The sequence below is a fragment of the Sciurus vulgaris genome (genome assembly GCF_902686455.1).
Source record: "Sciurus vulgaris genome assembly, chromosome: 1".
NCBI lineage: Eukaryota > Metazoa > Chordata > Mammalia > Rodentia > Sciuridae > Sciurus > Sciurus vulgaris.
Window position 1 is genome coordinate 113,355,759 of NC_136461.1, and position 25,296 is coordinate 113,381,054.

The 25,296-nt window shown below is 39.2% G+C and overlaps 1 protein-coding gene across 2 annotated transcripts in view; it reads left to right on the forward strand.

Annotated features, from left to right (window-relative positions):
- LOC306664204 (uncharacterized protein) overlaps positions 1 to 23,054 on the forward strand; it is an 86,410-nt gene extending 63,356 nt beyond the window's left edge. For both annotated transcript variants that reach the window (XR_013764673.1, XM_079145018.1), the window contains one exon: positions 22,861 to 23,054. Coding sequence is in view for 1 of the 2 variants with exons in the window: in XM_079145018.1 (XP_079001144.1) it covers positions 22,861 to 23,020 (160 nt within the window). In the remaining variant the exon portion in view is untranslated. The remainder of the gene's footprint in view (positions 1 to 22,860) is intronic.
- The last annotated feature ends 2,242 nt before the right edge of the window (positions 23,055 to 25,296 follow it).

The following is a 25,296-nucleotide window of genomic DNA, read 5'->3' on the forward strand; positions in this document are numbered from 1 at the left end:
GACTCTAGCCAGAGCAATTAGACAAACCAAAGAAATTAAAGGGATACGAATTGGAAAAGAAGAACTCAAACTATCCCTGTTTGCTGATGACATGATTATATATTTAGAGGAACCTGGAAATTCCACCAGAAAACTCTTAGAACTCATAAGTGAATTCAGTAAAGTAGCAGGTTACAAGATCAATGCTCATAAATCCAACGCATTTTTATACATAAGTGATGAATCTTCAGAAAGAGAAATTAGGAAAACTACCCCATTCACAATAGCCTCGAAAAAAATAAAATACTTGGGAATCAATCTCACAAAAGAGGTGAAAGACCTCTACAATGAGAACTACAGAACACTAAAGAAAGAAATTAAAGAACACCTTAGAAGATGGAAAGATCTTCCATGTTCTTGGATAGGAAGAATTAATATTGTCAAAATGGCCATACTACCTAAAGTGCTATACAAATTCAATGCAATTCCAATTGAAATCCCAATGACAAACCTTACAGAAATAGAGCAAGCAATTATGAAATTCATCTGGAAGAATAAGAAACCCAGAATAGCTAAAGCAATCCTTAGCAGGAAGAGTGAAACAGGGGGTATTGCAATACCAGGTCTTCAACTCTACTACAAAGCAATAGTAACAAAAACAGCATGGTATTGGTACCAAAATAGAAAGGTAGATCAATGGTACAGAATAGAGGACAAAGACACAAACCCAAATAAATACAATTTTCTCATACTAGACAAAGGGGCCAAAAATATGCAATGGAGAAAAGATAGCCTCTTCAACAAATGGTGCTGGGAGAATTGGAAATCCATATGCAACAGAATGAAACTAAACCCATATCTCTCACCATGCATGAAACTAAACTCAAAATGGATTAAGGACCTCGGAATCAGAGCAGAGACCCTGCAGATTATACAAGAAAAAGTAGGTCCAGATCTTCAACATGTCGGCTTAGGACCAGACTTCCTTAACAGGACTCCCATAGCACAAGAAATAAAAGGAAGAATCAATAACTGGGATAGATTCAAACTAAAAAGCTTTCTCTCAACAAAGGAAACTATCAGCAATGCGAAGAAAGAGCCTACAGAGTGGGAGAATATCTTTGCCAATCATACTTCAGATAGAGCACTAATCTCCAGAATCTATAAAGAACTCAAAAAACTCTACTCCAAGAATGTCAAATAATCCAGTCGACAAATGGGCTAAGGAAATGAATAGACACTTCACAGAAGAAGATCTACAAGCAATCAACAAACATATGGAAAAATGTTCAGCATCTGTAGTAATAAGAGAAATGCAAATCAAAACCACCATAAGATTCCATCTCACCCCAATTAGAATGGCGATTATCAAGAATATGAGCAACAACAGGTGTTGGTGAGGACGTGGGGAGAAAGGTACACTCATACATTGCTGGTGGGGCTGCAAATTAGTGCAGCCACTCTGGAAAGCAGTGTGGAGATTCCTTAGAAAACTTGGAATGGACCCTCCATTTGACCCAGCTATCCCACTCCTTGGCCTATACCCAAAGGACTTAAAATCAGCATACTACAGAGATACAGCCACATCAATGTTCATAGCTGCTCAATTCACAATAGCCAGACTGTGGAACCAACCTAGATGCCCTTCAATTGATGAGTGGATAAAGAAACTGTGGTATATATATACAATGGAATATTACTCAGCCATAAAGAATGATAAAATTATGGCATTTGCAGGCAAATGGGTGAAATTGGAGAATATCATGCTAAGTGAGATAAGCCAATCTCAAAAAGCCAAAGGACGAATGATATCGCTAATAAGTGGATGATGACACATAATGCGGGGGAGGGAAGGGTTAGTGTTAGGGTTAGAGTTAGGGTTAGGGAGGGGGGCAAGTATGGAGGAAGGAAGCACTGTATAGAGGGAAAAGATGGGTGGGAGGGGTGGGGGGAAGGGAAAAAATAACAGAATGAATCAAACAACATTGCTCTATGTACATTTATGATTACACAAATGGTATGCCTTTACACCATGTACAAACAGAGAAACAACATGTATCCCATTTGTTTACAATAAAATAAAAAAAAAAGAAAAAAAAAAGAAAGCTGAAGGATGATGTGGGTAATGTCATAATAATGATTTATTTCATTTTTGCAAGATTCTGATTTCTTAGTATTTTCCTCATTTTTAGTATATTTGATAATAATAATGATAACTCCCAAGATGATAAAACTGTGTTTTGAGATGTAGAAAAAAACATTACCACTCATATACCCAAATACACCTTTAATTTCTAAAAGGCTTCTATGAATCCATGGGGTAATTGTGAGACAGATGACTTTTATGCCCTATTTTGAAAACTAAATAAATTTTCCTTTCATTCTTCAGAAGAACTCTAAGAAAGAATAGACATATGTAAAAATAGAAGTATATATAAATAGAAGAAATACAAATCCTTACAAATTGCTCAAAAAGGAAATTCAAACAATATGTGTTCCTTTTAAAGCTTACAATGAAAGTAGTGTTCGACATCATAATTTCCCTTTTTTCTCTCCACATCTGGAGGTTGTGAGGGAAGGGACTAGACATGTAAGTAGAATTAATATTGTCTGTTTCCAGAGTGGCAGATATCATTAGTTCAGAGCCAGAAGTGTGAGTTTTTTCCTTTTTTTCTTTTTTCTTTTTTCTTTTTTTTGGTACTGGAGATTGAACTTAGGGCTGCTCTACCACTGAGCTACATCCCCATCCCTATCTATTTTTTAATTTGAGACAGGGTCTTGTTAAGTTGCCCACACTGGCCTCAAACTTGTGATCCTCCTGCCTCAGCCTCCTGAGCAGCTAGGATTACAGGTGTGTGTCATTGTGCCCAACCAGAGTGGAGTCCTTTCCTCACCATCTATGAATTGACATGGACTCACCTTCTCTTATTTCTTCTTTTCGTCTTGAGTCAAGAGTCACTTGATCTCTGTGTTTCTCTTTCTGTCAAATCCCTTTAGCTTTCTCCCCTGACCTCCAGCCTGGACTCTGTGGATCACCTGGATATCCAACCAATAGCATTAGTTGTTGTCATATTTGTCCAACAAGATCTTACCCCTACCCATACTGTGTCTCCTCATCTGTGACCTGGCTTGGTGAGAGGATCACATAGTCATGGATTCGTGCTCTTTGCAACTTCAGCTTTGTGTATCTCTCATAAGATTTCTTCATTCCCCAGGGACTGCTCCAGGTTTCGATGATTCTTCTATATTCCCATCTTCCTGTCCTCAGCAGAGGATCTTTCCTCCTGATTCATGAAAACGGTAAACCTCCTGACCATGATTTTCCCCAGTTTCTACCACCACAAACTTATCTTCCCCCATACCCATCCTTCCCTCTTTTCTTCCCTTCTCAGGGACCTGGAGTGCCCTTTCTCTTCTATGCCAGTGCCGCCTTTGATCCTGCCCCTTTGGTATCTGCTCAGATTTTGGCCATAGTTTTCTCTTCTCTCTTCTGTTTCTTCATTTCTTTCTTCTACGGGTTCCTTCTTGGACAGACTATAAAAGGACTCAAGTCTTGCCATTGTAAAAGAAAGGCTTCCTCTTCTATGTATCAGGCTGGAGACAAAAATATACCAGTTATTTTACAGAGAGAATTTAACAGAAGGACTTGTTAGCCAAGGAATTGGTAACTAGGTAACTGAATCTAGGTAACTTGTTAATAAGGAATTGTTAACTGGGTAAGCAAAAGGGTAAAAAGGGAATATTAGGGTACTAGGGTATCTGGAAGTAGCAAGCTCAGAAAGCAGCAATTTTCCCAGGGCTGGGGAGCAAAAGGAAGAGGTTGGAATGATTAGAAGCTTGGAGGAGAGGCTCTGACTTAAGCCTCTAATAAGGGTGCTTTTCACTGGTGCAGGGGTCATCTAAGAGCTGATTTTGTGGGGGCTGGAAACATGGCAAACTGGATTCATTTGCCTTTGGGGAACAAAATCCAAGGGAGTTCATACTCCTCATGACTAGCAGCGTCTCTGCTGGGGTAGACAGTGCTCCTTTGTGGGGAAACTGCCCGGCTGGGAAAAGAAGTGGGGCTGGGGTGATGCTGACAAGAGCCGGAAGCCCCAGGAAGGAACAGTCCCTTCTTTCACAGTCTCCTCTAGAGTCCCTATTGGCAGAGCCAAATGGTGATTCGGCTGACAAAAGGGAAACTGGGTTTGCAGAGTCCCAGTCCCAGCATAAGGACATGTGCATGGGAGGAGTTCCGAAGCTGACAGACACTAGCTTAATAACTGGCACCCCCTACTGTCTCTCCTCTCCGTTTTTCTTTCCTTCTCATCCAATCTTCTTGGATAATTTCAACTCAGCATCCATTTTTCTTCTGCTCCCACTAATTCCTCCAGCTTCCATAACTGTTCTAGAAAAGTTCTCCTAATGACTAGTCTGTGATCCATTTCTATACTGGTTCCAACTTACCTCTCTGAGTGAGGTCTATGGCACTGGGGATGTGTTCCCCACTCCCAGCTTCTGCTATCCCTCTGAGGCCTGGCTCTCAGTGTCCCTCTATGCCTGTTTCTCCTCCTCCTCCTCCTCCTCCTCCTCCTCCTCCTCCTCCTCCTCCTCCTCCTCCTCATTCTCCTCCTTCCCCCTCCCCCCTCCTCCTTTTTTTTCTTCTTCCTCAGTCCCTTCCATTGCTCTTCCCTCAAATGCTGGTATTCTCCAGGTATCTGTCCTTAGCTGGTCTCTCTTCTTCCTATGTGCATTTTCCCCCAGGAGATTTCACCTGTCTTACGGTTTTAACTAGTACCTAAAGCAAATTAACCTCAAATATTTATCTCCATACCACAGCCTGCTGGACCTTTCCACTAGGATGCCCATCAGCCACCTCAAATTAAAAACATCTGAAGGTGAACTCACTATCTCCTTCCAAAATCCTTCTTTTCCCATTCACTTTGTCTTTGAAGAAAGAGGTCAATGAGAAAAATCTCCACACTGAAGTCCATTTTCTGTTCTAAAGTATTTTAACAGTTTAGGAATTTAAAAATATTTGAATATACAGAAATTAATAAAAATAATTGCAAATGGATTTTATAGGAATATATGTTCTATACATATTGCTTACGAGAGCATACAAGAGACTGTCATCAAATAAATGCATTAATAAATTAATGGTACCCCATTGATTTCTGTTTAAGAACAACATGGAACTTTGTCTGGCTTTCCTTTGCAAATGTCTTCCTGAATTTCAGTTTTGTGTCTTTCACGTCTTTGTTTTTAATGACACTTAAGATGATATTGTTACTTTCCCTCCAGGTTTCTGTAACTTTCTCAATATCGGTGAATTCTTTTTATTTTTTAAACATGCTTTTTTAAAAATTTATTTTTTAGTTGTTGATGGACATTTATTTACTTATTTATATGTGGTGCTGAGAATTGAACTTAGTGCCTCACACATGACAGGCAAGTGCTCTACCACTGAGCCACAACCCCAGCTCCATCAGTGAATTCTTTTTAAAATCATCTACTGTGTAGCACTTTCTTCATTGTGGAAGATGAATCTGCTATAACTGAAAGTCAAGACGGTTTCAAATACTGTACTTTCAGCAGTCAGAGGTTCCCAGAGCCAGGGCATTCGTGCTCATTCAAGCATGCACTTTCTAATCCTCTTCAGTCGTGTCCATATCAGCTTCACTGATATAGAGCTTCACTCTATCCATATCAGCTGCTACATATTGAACACTTACGGTGTGCCAGGAAAATCCCAACCCTGGATCAATATTTCATGCACATTTTCTCACAATAAATCTATGAGGTGAGAATTATAATTCTCTTGACAAGTGAAGAAACTAAGGGCCAATGAATTAAAACAAAACAAAACAAATAAAAAAAAAAAAACAAACTCACAAAGCCAGAAGTGGGGTTGGCTCTAATGCCTCCTCTTGCTCTGTGCTGTCTCATTACAGTTCATGGGTGCTATGATATCTAAATGTGACGGGCTGACAGATTTGACTCCATGGAAAAGTTATAGGCCAGTCTATATAGGCAATGACTAAACAGACTCTATTTGGCTCTAAGACTCCATGTTACATAGGAAATGCTTCTCCCATGGGAAAGTCCTACCTCCGTATCCATCAACAGTTGCTTAGCTTCTCCCATGAAAACACCCTGCCTCTGTACCTGTCTATAGTTGCTTAGCTTGACTAAGCATTGACGAAATGGCAATTCTTGTGTAATGAAAAATTGTTCTCTTTTTGATTCCTATTTTCCTAAACAATGTACCATGTCAACAGTAATGTCAACAGCGATTGTCTACGTGTTAGTAACCATTCTTTGATTTGTACCTAAGTAAGGTCATTTTGACCCACTTCCCCCTTCTGCTAATGATTTTAGATCTCATGATGTTAGTTTGTAATTCTAAATCATAGCAACAGACACTTATGATTGATGTACTGACTTATAGTATAAAAACCCCTGCAATCCTATGGTCGGGGCTATTCTCCCAATAGCCATTTTTGGGGCGTTGTGTGAGACAGTCAGCCGGCCGGCTAATAAAGACTCTTAAATTTGGACTTCTCAGTGGTGATCAGTCTGTTCTTAAGTTGCACCCCCATGACACTAAGATCTGCTCCTGGGTGTTTTCCATCTGGCCCAGGACTCCTCTAGTATGATAATATCTCACATCTGGCCCCCTGTGCTCAGTCCTTACTACAATGCCCTCAGCAGTCTATCCTCAATCTTAAAGATGTTCATGCACCTCTATCTTGCCTCCCAGCACTATGCCCCTTGCAGTTCTGTTCATTTTATCTCTGGTGAGGGTATGCCCTTCCCTTGTGTATTCCAACCAAGAGTCTTATACCACCAAGTCTTGGAAATTCTACCATGCATTTGTTCAAGCCCTTCTATATATTTTCCACACACATGTGCTAGGTGCTAAGGACAAAGTAGCACATTTTCCCCTTAAGCCATAATGTCAGGTCCACTTTATTAATTCCTGTATCAGCATTCAGAGTCCTAAGTATTTTACTGGACCCCCTTTGGATTATTTTCTCTTGTGAATTACTGGGTAATTCTCACTTTGTTTCGTCATGGTTGATGTTCTTCAGAGCAAAACTATTCTTATACTTTTGTATAGTAAGGGATGGTTCACAGATGTTGGGTGAAATGATCAATGCCAAAGGTTATTTAGTGTTATTGCATAGATTGTTGGGGATTAAAGGCTCAAATGTAAACATAAAAGCAAAATCCTTACTGTTTAAGGTTAGCTTTCTGAACTCAGTAGACAGCAAGTACCCTTAGCCCAACCATTTTATATTACAGTAAATTCTTATTAGGGATCATACCTGTGCCCAGGATACATTAAGCTAGGTTCTATTTAATTTATTATTAATTTATTATTTTGTTTTGCAGTATTGAGGATTAAACCCAGAGCCTCAAACAATGAGCCACATCCCCAGCCCCTTTAAAAATTTTATTTTGAGACAGAACCTCATTAAGTTGCCCATGTTGGCCTTGAACTTGTGATCCTCCTGCATCATTCCTGAGGAGCTGGAAATATAGGCACATGTCAATGTGCCCTGCTAGAATAGATTTTAAAAAGTTAATTTCCCTTTTGGTATGGTCTGAATGTGTTCCCCAAATTAATATATTGGAAAATTGATACCCAGTGCAACTGTGCTGGAGGTGGGGCCTAATGGGAGGTGTTTAGGCCACGAGGCTCTGCCCTTACAATACATTAATCCCAACATGAAAAGGGCTGCTCTTCTATTGTGTGAGTATAGAGTTCCCTTCTTGCCCTTCTGCCTTCCACATGTGGGGATGCAATAAGAAGGTACACACCAGATGCCAGTGCCTTGCTCTTGGACTTCCTAGCCTCTAGAACTATAAGAAATAAATTTCTGTTCTTTATGAATTACCCAGTGTTTGGTATTCTTTATAGCAGCATAAAGTGAACTAAAACATCTTTATTCCTTTTTTTAAATTTGGTGTTATGTTTTGGATCTTCAATATCCTCCAAAAGTCATGTGTTAAAGGTTTGGTTATCAGACGGTGGCACTATTGGGAGTGGTGAAAACTGGTGGGTAATGGGAATGTTTATCCTGTGTATGTCCCACCATTTCATGTTGGAATATGTAACTTAAAAAAAAATTTATGGGTGCTCACAGCTAAGAGTTTGCCTTGAGTCTCAGAGAAGACTTCAGACTTGGACTTCTGAGCAAGGCTGGAACTCTTAAGACCATGGAGACACTTGGAAATGGTCTAAATACACTTTGTATTATGAGATGGACATGATCCTGTGGGGGCCAGTGGTAGAATGTTATGGTTTGGATCTGAAACGTCACCAAAGATTCATGTGTTGAAGGCTTGGTTCTCAGTGCAGCAAAGTTCAGAGGTGGGACTTTTGGGACATCATTGGATCATGAGGACTCTGGATCACATCAATGGATGAATCCATTGATGGATTCATAGATGCCTTTTTATAATTCAGTGGTTTAGAAGAAAGGAAACAGAATTTATCACTACCTACTCCAAAGAAGCTGGGTTTAAGAGAACAGTGAAGTACTTTTTGCCTTACAATATAAGTTACAGAACATGAGAAGAGGTCTCCTGTCCATTTGAATTTCCAAGAAGGAACACCGGGACCAGCATGGTGAAATGAGGTCCTTTCTCCATTGACTCCCCTAAGTGAAGTGTCTATGCAGGACATTTCAGTCAGTCACCACAAGGTGGTGCACGAGCCCCAGTCCTAATGTGTGACGCCCTCACAACTCCAGGATTCTGGATGACCATTAGTGGACAGTTGAGTGGCTACGTGCATTATGGGTGAGCTGGCTGAGTCTGCTCAGGACAGACTCTGTAAGACAGCTGGAGAAGTGTTTGCATAGCAAAGATAGAGAAGTCAGGATTCATTCATTAGAGTTGTGTCTACGCCTACAACTGGCTAAAGGTAGGTAATACAGTTCAGAATAAGATAAAACTGAAAGGTTAGTTTAGAAACACCTTAATTGAGCTGAGATTTAATATAATTCACTCAGCTTCTATAGATTATTGCAACAACAGGGACAGAATAGATCCTTGTACTTTGGCTTCATAAAATGCAATTTGATCTTGTGTCTAGTCACACTTGTGACTGGAAGGGCACCAGAAAGCCTGGGACTGAGTCTATTTCTCAGGGGGTGACATGAGAGGACTGAGAGAGTAGGGAATGAAGCTGCATCTGGTTAGGTTTAGGTCCCAGGTGACCCGTTTTTTCCCTCCATCTCATTGTTCAGTGTTACTTGCTGCTGTGTTCTTGACAGGTGGCCTTATTTCTTGTTTTCTGTTTTGCTTTTTTTTTTTTTTTGTACTGGAGATTGAACCCAGGGGTGCTTTACCACTGAACCACATCCCCATCCCCAGCCCTTTTCATAAAATTTTAATTTTGAAACAGTCTCTCTAAATTCCTTAGTGCCTCACTAAGTTGCTAAGGCTGGCTTTGAACTCGAGATCCTTCTGCCTCAGCCTCTTGAGCCTCTGGGATTATAGCCCTGTGCCACCATGCCTAGCTCATTTCTTGTACCCTGGAGAAACAGAGCTGTTAGCCACAGAATCCTTCAACTCTTCCCTGCCCCCAGCCCCAACGTTGATCCTGCGTCTTAATCATTGGCACTTCCTTACCTCTAGGGGACGAGTGATACTCCTCAGTGCCCTGGGTCCCCTATTGCCTGTCCATCTCCTCAGTCTTCATTTCATCAAGTCTGTCTCCCTTTCCTGCAATTTCCACCTTCTTACCAAATAAACAATCTTAAACCAAATGGCCATGCAGTCCTCTCTGGACTCCCATCTGTTTATCTATATTCCATTTCTTTCTGAGACAAGCTCCTGGAAAGAATGAGCATCTGGATTTGAAAATATCTTCTTCATAAAATACTAAATACAGTTATACTTGAATATATTTCTGGACTTTTCATTATGTCCAATTGGCTTTTCTCTCATTTTTATTACCTACACCATCATGATGTTTTCCTTTTAATATGCAATTAAGTCCTTTCTTAATGATGCCTTTCCCCAAATTTTTCTGAAGACTCTTGTCTATGTAGTCTTCCTGATAATATTTAGAATCATTTTTATACAGTTCAAGAACTGAATCATTTCTATACATTTCTTTTTCAAGGTGTAGTCTAGTAAAGGGGGTAGCTGACATTTATTATTGTGAATCCTTCTGCACAAGAACAAGGGGAGCTGTGTATTGGAGTTTCTTTTATGTTCTTTAGGTCACTTTTATAGCATAGGCACATTTCACACAAATCACTCCTAGGTACCTTATGCTTATTATTATTATTATTATAAACATATTTTCCCCCCTGCTATTTATTTAAGGGTTTGTAGATATATATATATATATATGAGAAACTAATTTTTTTCTTGTGGGGCATGTTCATTCTATAACTACATGTTATTAAACTTTCTATATCTAATAATTTTTAGTCAATTCCTTAGATGTCCTTAGTAGAAATACTGATATCTTGAATAATGATCATATTGCTTCTTCTTTTCCAATTTGGGTGCTCAGTTCTTTACTTCTTTCTTTGAGTTAGTGCAAAATCTTCTGGGCACGGGAACACATCCTTGTTCTTACATCAGTTCCTTGGCTGGACTTTCTTTTACTCCCTTTCTGACCTGCATTTTCTTCTTTCTCTTTTCTATTTTATAATGCCCACTCTTTTCTGCATAGATCTTTTTTTTTTTGTTTCAGACATTTGAAATTTTTAATTTTTAAGAAAAAAATTTATCTTAATATAATACTACATATATTCCTGCTATATTGTAAAGTAGTAACCACTTTGAAACCAAATGAGATACTGGATGTCTATAATAACATCAGTAATTAACAATAATCTATCCCTTCATATACTTCCTCATCTTAATGAGGTTTCTCATATCTGCACTGCTCTATTATAGGTCTCATAATAGACTTTCTTTTTTTAAAAATTATTTATTTTTTTATTTTTTGCAGGCTGCATTTTGATTCATTGTACACAAATTGGGTTCATCATTTGGTTTCTATGGTTGTACAGGATGTAGATTCATACCATTCATGTAATCATACACGTACATAGGGAAATGATGTCTGTAATCATTCCGTGATTATTCATACCTCCCCTCCCTCTCATTTCCTTCTACATAATCTAAAGTTCCCCCATTCTTCTCTCACTCCCCACACCCCGACCCTCTGCATAGATCTTTTAATACTGTAAATTTTAATGGTAGTAGGCTCTGAGCTGCAAAGGTGTTTTATCACTGTGTGACTGTGCCCCACCACTACTTGTCACATAGTAGGTGTTGTGTAAACATATTTCCTTATTCTAAAAGCAGTGCCGTGTTTCCCAGTTAAATATGATGCTGGCTTGTTGATATAAGACAGGTTTTCCTTTTCAGAATTTTGAATTAGAAATATAACGTGGATTAAAAAAAATTCACATCTCCACAGAGATGGTCACCCAGGTTTTCTCTTCTCTCAGATTTAGGAGGAGCTGCATGAACGCATCTCCTTAGTGAAGGGAACTTTTGGTATCTTTGATGGCACCCAAATGTGAAGAAAAACTGCTCTTAGCTACTGTTGGGTTTAGGGATTTTCATCTATATTTGTATAAGGATTTGTGTTAGTTTTTCATTGCTGCAACCAAAATACCTGACAAGGACAAATGGATAGGATTGATTCACAAAAAGGTCAGAGCACTCATGATCCAATCATTATCTAAAGCCCCTCCTCTGAACCTTGTTTCATTAGGGACCACACTTTTAACACAAAACTTTGGGGGAGCATTTCAGATCCCAAGCCACAACAGGATCGATCTGTAGTTTTGGGGAAACTTGGGATTTTGAAATTAGGGTTATGCTACCTTTGAAAAGAACTTTGTAAAGTGTTTTTTATATTCTTTGATGTGGTTTAAATGGCAGAGGATTGATTTGTTCCAGGAATGTTTGAAAACATTCATCTGTGAAACAGGCTTACCTAAAGTTTTGAGAAGGTAGTTATTTGATGAACTTCTCATTTTCCTCCAATGGTTATGGCCATATCTTTCTTGGAATCAGTTTTTCTGGAAAAATCCTTCATTTTTTCCTCCAGACTTTCCCCTTCCCTTCTTCCTTTTCTCTCTTTCTAAGAATGGAATTATTACAACTCTATTTTTCTGAATCTGTAGCTAAATATTTATGGCGTCTATGCATCTCTATACCGATCTATTTTTGTGTTTTTCTCTCTTAATTATTTATCAAATGTCTTGAGTTCTTTGGTTCATTAATCAGTTCCATGGTTATTCATCGAATTCAAGAATCTCTACTTTAAAAAATATTTTCCATTTTCCTTTTAAAAATTATTAATATACAAAATTGTACACATTTAATGTACACATCACATCTTGATGAGTGTGAACATCTATGTATACTTGATACCATCACCACAATCAGGGAACTAAACATATTCATCATCTCTAAAATGTCCCTTGTGTTCTTTTGTGATTTGTTTGTGATATGAACACATAATGTGAATTCTATTCTTTTAACATATTTTAAAGTGCATCACACCATATTAACTATAGGTATTATATTGTACCTAGAGCTCTAAAGTTTGCATAACAGAAACAATAGACTCTTTGAAAAACAATTTCCCATCTCTCCCTCCTGCTAGCTGTTCCCACCCACCACTCTGTTCTCTGCTTGTATGAGTCTGAGTGTTTGACTTCATGTAAGTGGAAGCATACACTCTGTCCCTTTGTAATTGGCTCACTTCCCTTTTCATAACACAGTATGGTATTGCAAATGGCAAAATTTCCTTTTTTTAGGGTTGAAGATTATTCTATTTTCTGCTTTTTTAAAGGTCTGTTTTGTGTCTTATTTTCTACCTTATTTTATCAAATACTTAGTTTATTCCTTATTTACTCTTTCTTGTAATATTTAATAGTTAGTGACTTTTTATTGTTATTTTAAAATGATTTGCTTATTTAACCTATTCTCCCCCCCCCCCCCTTTCTCTCTTTCTCTCTTTCTATGGTAATGGACACTGAACCCAGGGCCTGTGCATGCTAGGCAAGCGCTTTACCACTGAGTTACCCCATCCCCCAATCCTTTCTATTTTATTTTGACACAGGGTCTTGCTGAGTTGCCCGGGCACCTAGAACTTGCCATCCTCCTGCCTCAGCCTCAAAAGTAGTGGAGATTACAGTGATGTGTGCCCCCACACCTAGATTAATCTGAGTTTTTTTTTAAGAGATGTGCTTTTTAAATTTCAAGGGTTTTAAATATATTTATCGATTATTAATGTCTAGTTTTATTGCATTCATCAAGTATATGGCCTACATTATTTATACTTTTTGTTATTTATTGAAGTTTTAATTGTGTTCTCATTGGTTTTTATAAATCTTTCATGATGCTTAAAATATATGTATCTTCTAAAGTATATAGAGTTCATATATATGGTTATTAGATAAATATAAAAGAAAAGTATTAACATCTACTAAACATTTCTACACATCAGGTACAATATGAAACATTTTAATAGATAATGTTATTTTCATCACTTCCATTTTACAGATGAGGACACTAAGATTTAAAGAGATTTTAGTGCACAACATCGTGAAGGTGGTATGATTGAGCCACAAATCCGAATTGGATTGGCTTGCCCACAAAGCCCATGCTATTTTAAACAAGTTTTCTACGAACTTATTTTTTTATTCTCCTGCTAAAGATAGAGAAGTGTGTTCATACTGATTGTGTCCTTGTCCACTTCACATTATATCTCCAGCTGGTTTTTCTTTGCATTTTGTTTTAGTCAGCTTTTTCACTACTGCAACTAAAAGACCCAACAGAATTGTAGAGGAGGAAAAGTTAATTTGAGAGCTCATGGTTTCAGAGGTCTTAGTCCATAGAGGGCCAGCTCACTTCCTCTAGGCTGAACATCATGGTGGGAGAGAGTGGCAGAGGGAAGCAGCTCACATCATGATCAGAAAGCACAATTCCCACCTTCTCCAACCACACCCCACCACTTCAGTTACCACTCAGTTAATCCGTCTCAGGGGATTAATTCACTGATAGGGTAAGATTCTCACTACCCAATCATTTCTTCTTTGAACCTTCTTGCATTGTCTCACATGGGAGTTTTTTTTGGGACACCTCACATCCAAACCATAACACATTTGGATGCCACATTGATGGGAATATCTGACACATGATTTTCCCCACTAGCTGTCAACTCTATGGTGGGAGGGTTTGTTTCATTTGCAGTTTATCTTTAATATGTAGGATAGTGCCCAGTACACAGTAGTTGTTCAATAAATAGGTGTTGGATGATTGAATGACAGTAATGTCTTCATGGTGGATTGTATCCTTCAATGATAAAAATGGATTCATGTTGTTTTTTATGTTGAATTGTACTGATCTAATCTTAACCCTGCAATCTCTGCTTTGTTTGCATTTATCTCCTTTATCTTTTGAATGGAGAGTTTTTTTTTTTTCAAGAGGTATTTTTTATAGCAGCATAAAACAGGACTTGATTTTGTTTTTTGTATTTTTTGGACTCCAATAGAGGAATGAGAATATGAATGTCATTTGAATAGATGAAAGAATATTTGACTTATGAGTGAAAAAGAAGCCCTGTTCTACAGATCATGACTATGATGCTTCATCACAGTTTTCAATATGAGCATAAAATAAATCCAAAGAGAAATTAATGCTTGCCAATTATTTATTGTTAATTTTTGTAAGGTTTATCCTTTGAATACACAAGTCCTTCAGATTAGCCTTGAGAGAGTTATAATGTTAAAATCATAAGGTTATTGGATGGTGTCATACAACATTTGATTCTTCTTTTCACTATGATATTCCTAAAAAATGTTTGAGGCCCCAACACCAAAAGTTGAAGAATTGTACCAATTTTAGTTTAGAGCTAGACATCTGAGGTTAATGGAGGAAAAATTAAAAGAACCAAGAATGCCTAAATCAATCAACTCAACCAATCGGGGAGGCAGAATTTCTTAAGACATTTGGCAGTGACTTTAGAACTCATCCTCAGAAGAGCTGGTGCAATTGCCAGATTTCCAAACATGACAGAAACTGTCCTGCTGATCACCACCATCACATTCCCATCTTTCTTTCTCATCCTGGTACAAATAGTCTTCTTCTGGATCCCCAGCTGGGCAGTAGCTGTAACTTCCTCTACTCTTGTGCTTCTTAAACATCCCCAAACCTGTCTCACTGAGCCCATCTTTTGTGTTCGTTGTTTCCAATTGGTTGTGTAGATAATAGCATAACCAGTTACCTTTCTCTTTGGGAAAAAAATATACCTCACAGGTTACTGGTCCAATTTTTCTGGTGGATGCTGGTTCCTGAGGATCTTGATCCCCAGGCACAGCATCCTCCTGCTGGGGAAGATGCTTCTGCTCTTGTTCTTTCCACAGTTGCTCTTGTATTTCATGGTCAGGTTCTCTCAGAGATATACCTCTTCCAGAGTTTTTCTCATTGTTGCCCCTAAGATGACCCTCATCCTTTCTTGAAGGTGGCCTTTGCTCTCTAATCTCTTGCCTCCCATCATTCTTAGGTTTCATGTCCCTTACTTGGTGTCTTCCAAAGTTCTGGTTCTTCTTCTTCCTGAGTTCTGGGCTCAGGCCTCTCTCTTGGTTTCTTCTATCACTCCTTAGAAGTGGGCTCGGGTCTCTTGCTTGGCATCTCTCATCATTCCTTAGTGCAGAGATCTGTTCTCTTTGGTGGAGTTTTTCGTGCTGTCTTGGAGCTGATCTCTGCTCCCTAACTTGACTTCTCCTATCATACCTGGGTTCTGGTTTCACATCTCTCACTTGGTATTTCCTCTCATTCCTAAACTCAGGGCTTAGGTCTCTCACTTGGCTTCTCTCATCATCCTCCCATGTGAGGATTTGGTCTCTATGTTGGAGTCCTTCATAATGTCTTAAAGCTGGTCTATAATCTGTAATGTAGTCTCTCTCATCACTGCTGGACTTAGGGTTCAGGTCTCTCCATTGACTTCTCTCATCATCCCTTACTGCAGAGATCTGGTCTGTATGTTGGAATCCTTCATATCGTCTTGGAGTTGGTCTCTGTTCCCTAACTCGAATTCTCCCATCACTCTCAAGTTCTGACCTCAGGGCTCTCACTTGGTACCTTCTATCATTGCTGAATTTGGTGCTTAGATCTCCCTCATGGATTCTCTCATCATCCCTTGGTGTTGGGATCTGGTCTCTATGTTGGAATCTTTCATAATGTTGTGGAGCTAGTTTCTGTTCCCTAACTGTGTGTCTCCCATCATTTCTGCGTGCAGGACTCAGGTCTCTCACTTGGCTTCTCCCACCATCCCTTGACGCCGGGTTTTCATTTCTCACGCGGCGGCTCTCATTTTCTGTTGAAGTTTGTCTCTGCCCTCTATCTAGTTGTCTGTCTTCATTGCTGGGATCTGGTCTCTGCTCCCTAACTTGGTGTTCTTCATCATTCCTAGGCTCAAGGATTAGGTGTCTCATTTGGTTTCTCTCATCATCCTTTAGTGCAGAGAACTGGTTTCTATGTTTGAATCTTTCAAACTGTCTTGCAGCTGGTCTGTGTTGTCTCACTTGATGTCCTCCATCATCCTGAGGTTCAGAGCTCAGGTCTCTCTCTTGACCTCTTCCATCATCTTGTGCTGAGTTTATTTCTCTCACTTGATGTCTCTGATTTTCTGTTGGAGCTGGTCGCTTGTCCAGAACATGTTCACTGTCACTACTAAGTTCTTGGTCTTGGTCTTTCACACGGCATCTCCCATCATTCTTAGGTTTAGAGTTCAGGTTTCTCATTTGGTTACTCTCACCTTCTCTTTGTGTGGATATAGGGTCTCTGTATTGCAGTCTTTCATATATTTGTGGGACTAGTCTCTGTTCCCTGAATTGACTTCTCCCATTATCCTTGGATGCAAGGTGTTCTTCAGTTACTTGGTGCCTGTCACCTTCTGTTGGAGCTGATCTCTGCTCTCTAGCATGGTGTCTCCGATCATTCCTGGGCTTTGGTCTTAGGTCTCTTACTTGATATCTGCCATCATCCCTTGATGCTTGGGTTTTATCTCTCACTTGGTGTCTCTCATCTTCTATTGAAGATGCTCTCTGTTCCCTAACTTGGTATATTTCATCATTCATTTGTTGTGAGTTCAAGTCTCTTACTTGATGTTTCTCATCATCCTTTGGTGTCAGGGTTAGGTTCCTATCTTTGAGTCTTTCATGTTGTTTTGGAGCTGGTCTTTGCTCGCTAAGTTGGTGTCTCTCATCGTCCCTGTGTTCTGGGCTTAGGTCTCTCACTTGGTATTTCTCATCATTCTTTGTTACGAGAGTATGAATTGTCACCTTGTATTTCCTGTTTTTTTGTGGTATTGGGGTCTTATCACTAACTCCCAGTATTTCATCCTCTCTTGGAAATGATCTCTGCTCTCTAATTTGCCATCTCCTATTATTTGAAATTTCTGAATTCAGCTTTCTTAATGGATGTTTCTCTTCATCTGTTGGGGCTGAGGTCTGAGCATGCTTCTGTTGTTTCTCATCATCCTTTGCTTCTGGTCTTTGTTTTATAATTTGTTGTGCCTCATCACCTTTGGACTGCAGACTCAATTCTCTCATTGGGTATCTTCTGTCATCATTTCTTGGTGCTGTGATCTGATCACTAACTTGCTGTATCTCATTCTTTCTTGGTGAAGGTCTCTGTTCTCCAATTTGCATTTCACTGTTACTTAGTTCTGGGTTCTGATTTCTGACTTGGTGGTACTCCCCAGTTTTTGGTGTTGGGATCTGTTCTCCATTTTGTTGTCTTGTATTATACTTAAATTCTTGGCTCTGGTATCTCCTGTGATACCTTCCAACGTCCTTTGGTGTTGTAACTTTGTCCCTCATTTGATAGATTATCTCATCTACTGATGTTGGGATCTGATTTCCCCCTTGGTTACCCCCATCAACTCTTAGTTGTATTGTTTGCACACCATCTTGTTGCCTTGCTTGATTTTGTGGTTCTGGTCTGTGATCTGGTCCTCGATGTTTCTCATAATTGCTTGGAGCTACAACCTGTTTTCTCTCTTGTTGACTCTCCAAATCCTGAGATATTAGAGTTTCGTCTTCTCTTACTTGGGCACTCCAAATATCCTTTTCTGCTGTGTTCTGGGTTCTTACTTGGTGATGTTCATCAACCCTTGATTCTAAGATCTGCTTCCTACCAGGTTGTCTTGCATAATCTTGGTGTTCTAACCTCTGGTTTACTTGAAGACTTCGATATTCACTTTGTGGTGGAATCTGGTATCTTTCTGGGCATCTCTCAGAGTCTTGGGACTCTAGATTTGGATCCCTTACTTTTTGTTCATCATCATTTGCTATTGAAATTTGGCTTCTCAGTAGGTAATTTTGCATATCCTGGGAATCTTGCCTTTGATCTTCCATGTTAAGATTGCCTTCATTCCTTGGTGTTGGGATCTGGTTTCCCACTTGATTTCTTCTAAGATCACAAATATCAGGATGTAGGTCTCTTGTGTGGTGTTTCCTAAGATCCTGAGGTTTAGGACTAATGTCTCTTACTTGGGGTTTTCCCACATCCGGGGATTCTACGCTTAAGTCTATCACTTGAGGCCTCTTATTGTGCTTTGGTATTGGGATTAATCTACTCATTTGGTGTTTTTCACCATCTGGGGGTTCAGAATTCAGATTTCTTGCTTCATGTTGTGGAACATTCTGTGATTGTTTCCTGTGATCTCTAAATTGATGACTCCCATCATCTGTCAATGTTGTGATATCATCTCTCTCCTGATATCTCCTAACATCCTGAGAATCTAGGTTCTGATCTTGCACTCCATGACATCCATTATCCTTCAGCATTGGCATCTGGTCTCTCCCTTGGTGTGTCCCAGCATCCTGGTATCTTAGGTTCTGGTGACTCTCTTGATACCTTCTATTACCCCTTGGTATTTGAGTTTGGTCTTTCAGATGGTGTCTTCTAATAGCTTGTGGTTCAGGGCTCTGGTCTCTCACTTGGTGTCTTCTAACATGTTGTGATTCTAGGTTCTGGTCTTTCCCTCCTTCACTCTCCTCACTGGGTGTTGGGATCTGGTCTCTAACTTTCTGTCTCTGAATATCTTGGGGACCTTGGTGCTGGTCTCTTTCTTGGAGTTTTTCTTCTTCTAGTTGCTTGTTTTTTAGCTCTGTAGCTTGATGCCTTTGAATTTCATATATTCTCTCCCTTACTTTTAATTCAGGGTAGAGAAGAGGTTTTAGGCTGGCATAATAGGCTTTTGTCACTCTGAAAACCAGCAAAACAAATTCATTAAAATCAACAGTTTTGTCAGCATCTTGATCCAGTTGTTGGAGGATTTTTTTTGTTGTCTCAGAATTATTTGTTTTCTATGAGAGAAAAAAATCAAGAAAAGAAATACTGTGAAAATCATTTGTTATTTTTTTCTTTCTCTTATGTCTTCTTTGTTTCCTAGAAAATTTCTTAGGGGAATTTAAAAGTTCTATTTTTAGTTCTTATTGTTAGTTACCTCATTGGATAATATTTTCTATAGCAATATTATTTATATTTTTATATTTTGAGATCACAGCAAATGAAAGGCTTATTCCTAACAAGTGTTACTAAAATATATCATTGTTTCATTAAGTATTTATTACTCATTAATACCCCTTCTCCTTCTACAACTCTCATTGACAACTGTTTCATGTGTCAAAAATAAAATACAAACCACTAAACTAGAACTCTGTCATCTATCCATGCAAAGAAATGAAGCTTTCTTGATGTATATTCTTTTTCCTAAGATAATAGAGGAAATTCATCTGTTTCTATCAAAGGAAAAATCTCTCTCTCTGTGCTCTGAATTTCATTCTCTTTAAGTTGCTTCTGATAATCCTACTTTTTCTGGATTCTTGGATATTTTAGTTCCCAATGGGTCATTCCTAAAAGAATAACAGTATACTTTATCAGTTATCATATTTAAAAAATCTTCCTCTTCATCACATGGTCACATCTTACCTCTCCTTGTTTACGCCACCAAATCTCTCTCTTACCCTTTATTGCCAAGATTCTTGGAAGAGTCGAAAGAGTTGTAAACATCTTCACGTATGCACCCCCCATCCTCACATTAATGCATGTTTTTCTGGCATCCATAGTCACCACAAATGGCTTCCTTAATGCCAAATACAATGGGCACAATCCTCCCTTTAGTCCACCTTTCAGCTTTAATTGACACAACTGGGTAATAATTCTTTCAGAAACATTTTCTTCTCTTGTATACTACGACATTCCACTCTCCTGGTTCTCTTCCTTAATCTCTGGCCCCGTTTTTCAATTTTCTGTCCTCATTTCTCCTCTTCTTCCTGAACTTTAAATATTGAAGTTATTCAAGATTTAGTCTTGGACACCATTCTTGTTCTATATTTTTACCTTTTCATTCATTCTTACCACTTTATACAATCAATTATCAGATGATAATCAGATCTTTGTCTTTGGAAAAGATTTCTCTTTTGAGTTCCAAACCTATATGTTCAACTGCTTTGGATATATCCCCTGTGATATATCACAAGTAAAATAAATCAAAGACATTCTCGTTCTATGGCTTTTTCTTACCTTGTCTTATTAAATGGTACCTCCTTCCAGTTTCTCAAGTCAGAAGCTTGGCAGCTATTTTTGTTATTTTGCACTGATTTACTCCTCCAATCCAGTCCCTAGTAAAGCAATTTGTTTCTATCTTTGAAACATATTATATTATGAATCTACCCACTTATTTTCTTCTTCACTTCTTGGGCCCCACTGCAAGTTATTGTCATTTTTTTTTTTTTTTTTGATACTGGGGATTGAACCCAAATGTGCTTTACCACTGAGCTACATCCCCAGTCCTTTTTATTTTTTATTTTGAGACAGGGTCTCACTAAGTTGCTTAGAGCCTTGCTAAGTTGCTAAGGCCGTCCTTGAACTTGTGATCCTCCTGCCTCAGCTTCCCGACTTGCTGGGATTACCAAGTGTGCCACCCATCCAAGTCATTGTCACCTTCTGTCTGTTGTGGCAGTAGTCTTCTAATTGGTGTCTTTGTGTCTTCTTTTGTTGCTTCACAATCTATTATCCTCCAAGATATTAAGGAAATTTAAAAAACTGTGAATTGAATCGTGTTATTCCTCTGTTCAGAATTCTTTAATGGCTTTTGTTATTTGGAAAAATGTCCAAACTCCTTAACATGGTCTCAAAAGTCCTATATGATTTAGTCCCTGCCTGGCTCTCCACTTTCATCTCCTGTCATTCTTCATGTCCATACCAGCCTTATTCCAGTTCCTTGAGCATCAGCAGCCGTTTCCAACTCTGGGACTTACTTTGTGTTCTTCTCCCCTTCCCATTCTTCTTCCTGTGTCTCACTCAGCCAACTTACATATGTATCATTCGAGTCTTGACTTCAATGTTCTCTTCCTCAAAGAACCTTCTTTGGCTCTCTAATAGAACATAACATTTATCATCATATTTAACTATATGTTGTAATGAACATGGTCTGTTTTGCCTGCAAATACTCCCTAAAACCTAGAAGATACCTGGCACACAACCGAGGCTAAGTAAATATAGAGTAAATAAATGAATGTGTGCCAGGAATGGTGCCAGGTGCTGGAGATGAGAAGGAAAACAACTGACATGGTCACTGCATTCATAGACAAGTCATTATAACGCACTGTGATAGTTGGGTGTGGTGGTAATCCTAGCGACTCGAGAGTCTGAGGCAGGAGGAACACAAGTTCAAGGGCAGCCTTGGCAATTTATGAGGCCCTAAGTAACTTAGCAACACCCTGTCTCAACATAAAACATAAAAAAGGGCTGGGGATGAGGAAGAGTGCCCCCTGGGTTCAATCCCTAGGACCAAAACCAAAACTAAACAAAAATGTACAACCCATCCCTTGTCCTACCCCAAATAACACACTGTGATAAGCTGGACTTGTAAGACAAACACCTGAACAATATCACTTTGCCTGCAGTTAGGTAATAGATTATGGTAGTGGTGATAAGGAGAAGCAAAAATAGAGATGGAGAGACCAATTAGGAGGTTGTTATAACAATTCAAGTAAGAGATGCTGGTGTCCTGGATGACTGCAGGGGCAGTGATCAGGAGAAGTCTGAGAGACATTTATTTAGAAGTCAGAATCAGCAGGACTTAGTGACTGAATTAGATGTGAGAGGCAACAAAGATGGAAGTGTCAAGGCTAGTGCCTAAGTTTGTGGCTGAGGCAAATGAGTGGGTAATGCTGCTGTGTTTTTTGCGATATAGGATGTGGAAGGAGGATTAGGTTTAGTGGTCATTTTTGCACAGGTTGAATTTGAGATGCTTGTGTGATATCTAATTGAGATGCTCCATGTGTCTGAAGTGCAAAATAGTGACCTGGCTGATGAGGTGATTCTGATAGCTTTGGCATACAAAGTGGTTGTAGTAAAAAGTGTCAGTGAAGTCACCAGAGGAAATGCATAGAGTGAGGAGAAGATTCCAGAGACTATCAATCCTTAAGTGATGGACAGAGGAAGAGGAACTTGAAATGACCTTCAGAGGAAGTCTCTAGAGATCTAGGAAGAAAATCAGAAGTGTGGAGTATCACCGGAGCCAAGAAGACAGTCCTAAGCAACAGAGTAAATGGGCAGGGAGAGAAAACGAGCTCCTGTCCTCTATACCTCCAGGGTTACTTCCAACTCTTCTTTGAGAAGTGTCTTGAGTTCTTCCCTGCTCAGCCTCTGGCCTCCATCATTCTTTGCATGCTTGTGGAATACATTAATGATACTGATGGTGCTCCTCAGAAGACACTGGGGCATCTTGTCTTTCCAACTAGAGCATACCTGGAACACAACCAAGAATATCCCACTTGTTTCATTTTCCTGAATTTATATCATTCTTTTTTCTTCTACCTCTTATAGGACTCAGGCTGAGTTCTCCATTTCTTTTAAGAACCTAGAAAAGTTCTTCAAGAAAGCTATTCCTTCATCTCCAAGAAGATCAACAACTGGAGAATATTTCCTGTCTTGGTTCCCCAGCCACTGCTATGTGGGCCATTGTGGAACTTACACTATAATGTAAGGATATGACTTATTTGAAATGCTAGATATCTAGTTGGGATTTGTGAAATTTTGCCTTATTTTTTGCTTCCAATGGTAGTGTCTGAGTACAATCCTCCCAAAGAAAAGGGCATAAACTGAACAGGTCTTGTAGCCATGAATGCACCAGATAGAATTCACCATGGAATCTCATCTGCAATGAGGACAATGTGGCCTCTTCTACATCTGAAATGTCCCTAATGGACAGTGCTGATGAAAGATTCCAGAAGACTATCTATGCTAGATTGCCTGACACAGCAAGTAAAGAGTAGATTTAGAGATTCATTTGCATCAAATTATCTTTTTCTTCATATTTACCCCTTGTTATGACACAAATCACAATGTATATTAGTTACTTGTTTCTTATCTGATGTCTTTAGAGTATTAGGACAATTTCTTATCTATTATTTATTTCTCCTACTGCTTAGAACATAGTAGAAGCCTCCAGACTCCACCTTCAGAGATACTGATTCAACAGTTTCATGGAAGGACCCTGGACTCTGCATTTAAAAAATTCCTGCCTGATTCCTATGCAGCCTTAAGCAACACTGGCCACATGACTTCAAGATCCTTTGCTGCTACTATTTTGATGGCAATAGTAATAAATTAACTGAATAAAGGAGCATGTGTTAGTGATTTCCTTTATGTGATGGCTTTGTGTGAGTGTCCTGGGAGTGGAAGATGAACAGAATCAGTTCTTTTTCTCAAAGAACTAACAGTCGGAAGGAGGAGATTCTGAGTTCTCTCAGTGAAGTCCCTTAATGGACACATAGCAACAATTGGGGACCAAGACAGGCAGCATTCTTCAGATATTGTTCTTGAAGATGACAGAGAAGTATTTTGAAACTCTTAGCATTTGGGCAACGTTATGGTTTGCATGTGAGGTGTCCCCCAAAAGCTCACATGCGAGACAATGCAGGAAGATTCAGAGAAGAAATGATTGGGTTGTAAGAGTCTTAACCCAATTAGTGAATTAATCTCTGGTGGGATTAATTGAAGTGGTAGGGTGTGGTTGGAGGAGGTAGGAATTGGGGCATGGTCATGAGATATATATTTTATATTTGGAGAGTAGAGACTCTCTGCTTCCTGACCATCAGGAAAGCTGCTTCCCTCCATCACTCTCTCCTGAAATGATGTTCAACCTCACCTTTGAGCCCTGAGGAATGGAGTCGGCCTTCTATGGACTAAGACCTCTGAAACCGTGAGCCCGCAAATACAACTTTTCTCCTCTACAATTGTGCTGGTCAGATCATTTAGTCACAGCAGTGAAAAAAGCTGACTAAAACAGGCAATGTCCACTAGGATTTTGCTCCTCTCATTTTAATAAGAACTTGTCAGTTTTGGGAATGTCAGAATCCTCCAGAAAGTCAGAAACATATCTGCAGTCTATTTGTCTACGTAAAAATACCATGAAAGAGAAACATTTATAAAAACAGGAATAGAATAGACTTACCTAGGTTGCTAGGAGAAATGTAGGACTCAGAGCTGAGAGCTCATCGAATGCTGGGTGGAGATCTTGGGACTTATATAGGGATTTTAATTATACCCTTTAACCAGATATCTTTGCAGACTACACCCTTGGTGTATGATGGACTGATTCATTGCCAACTAAACCTCATTCCACCCATTTCTTCTCCAGTGGACTTTTAAACTCAGGATTTCCTTGAAAGCTGTTCCTGTTTTGCATTCATCCGATGTCTTCAACCTGACCCCTGAGGGGCAGCTATGTCTCATGCCTTCGTAAGGTCATTGTACCACCAGAATGTGTTGACTTTGTGCTGAAGTATTCTCAAGAAAAACCCTGGGAACTAAAAGTGTCCTCATCTCCTGAAAATACAATATAGTTACAAATTAGATTGCTGTCACAGTTTGTGATGGCACATCTTGTTTGGATCTGAAAACATTATATGGTTGCTAATGTGATGATGAACCCAAATGTGAATCTGTCTCAGAGTCCATCTGGCCTCTTCCCAGGATAGCACCTCTATGCCTCAGGACCCCCTCCCTGAGCCCATTTGCTGTCACAGCAAAAGATGTTTGCACTACGTTCAAGATAATAGCAGGTCATCAGGCTTTTCTTCTTTGATGCAAAATGTTGAACTCAGGAAAGGATCTATGTGCTGTATAATTGGTGATCGGTTGAAATTCCCCTGTTTTAACAGAATCTTGTCAACCTAGAGCCTTTCATTTGGTTTTATTAATCTTAATTATCATGGTCTTAGAAACAAGTTTTTTTTCCCCCCATTATTTAAAAAATCA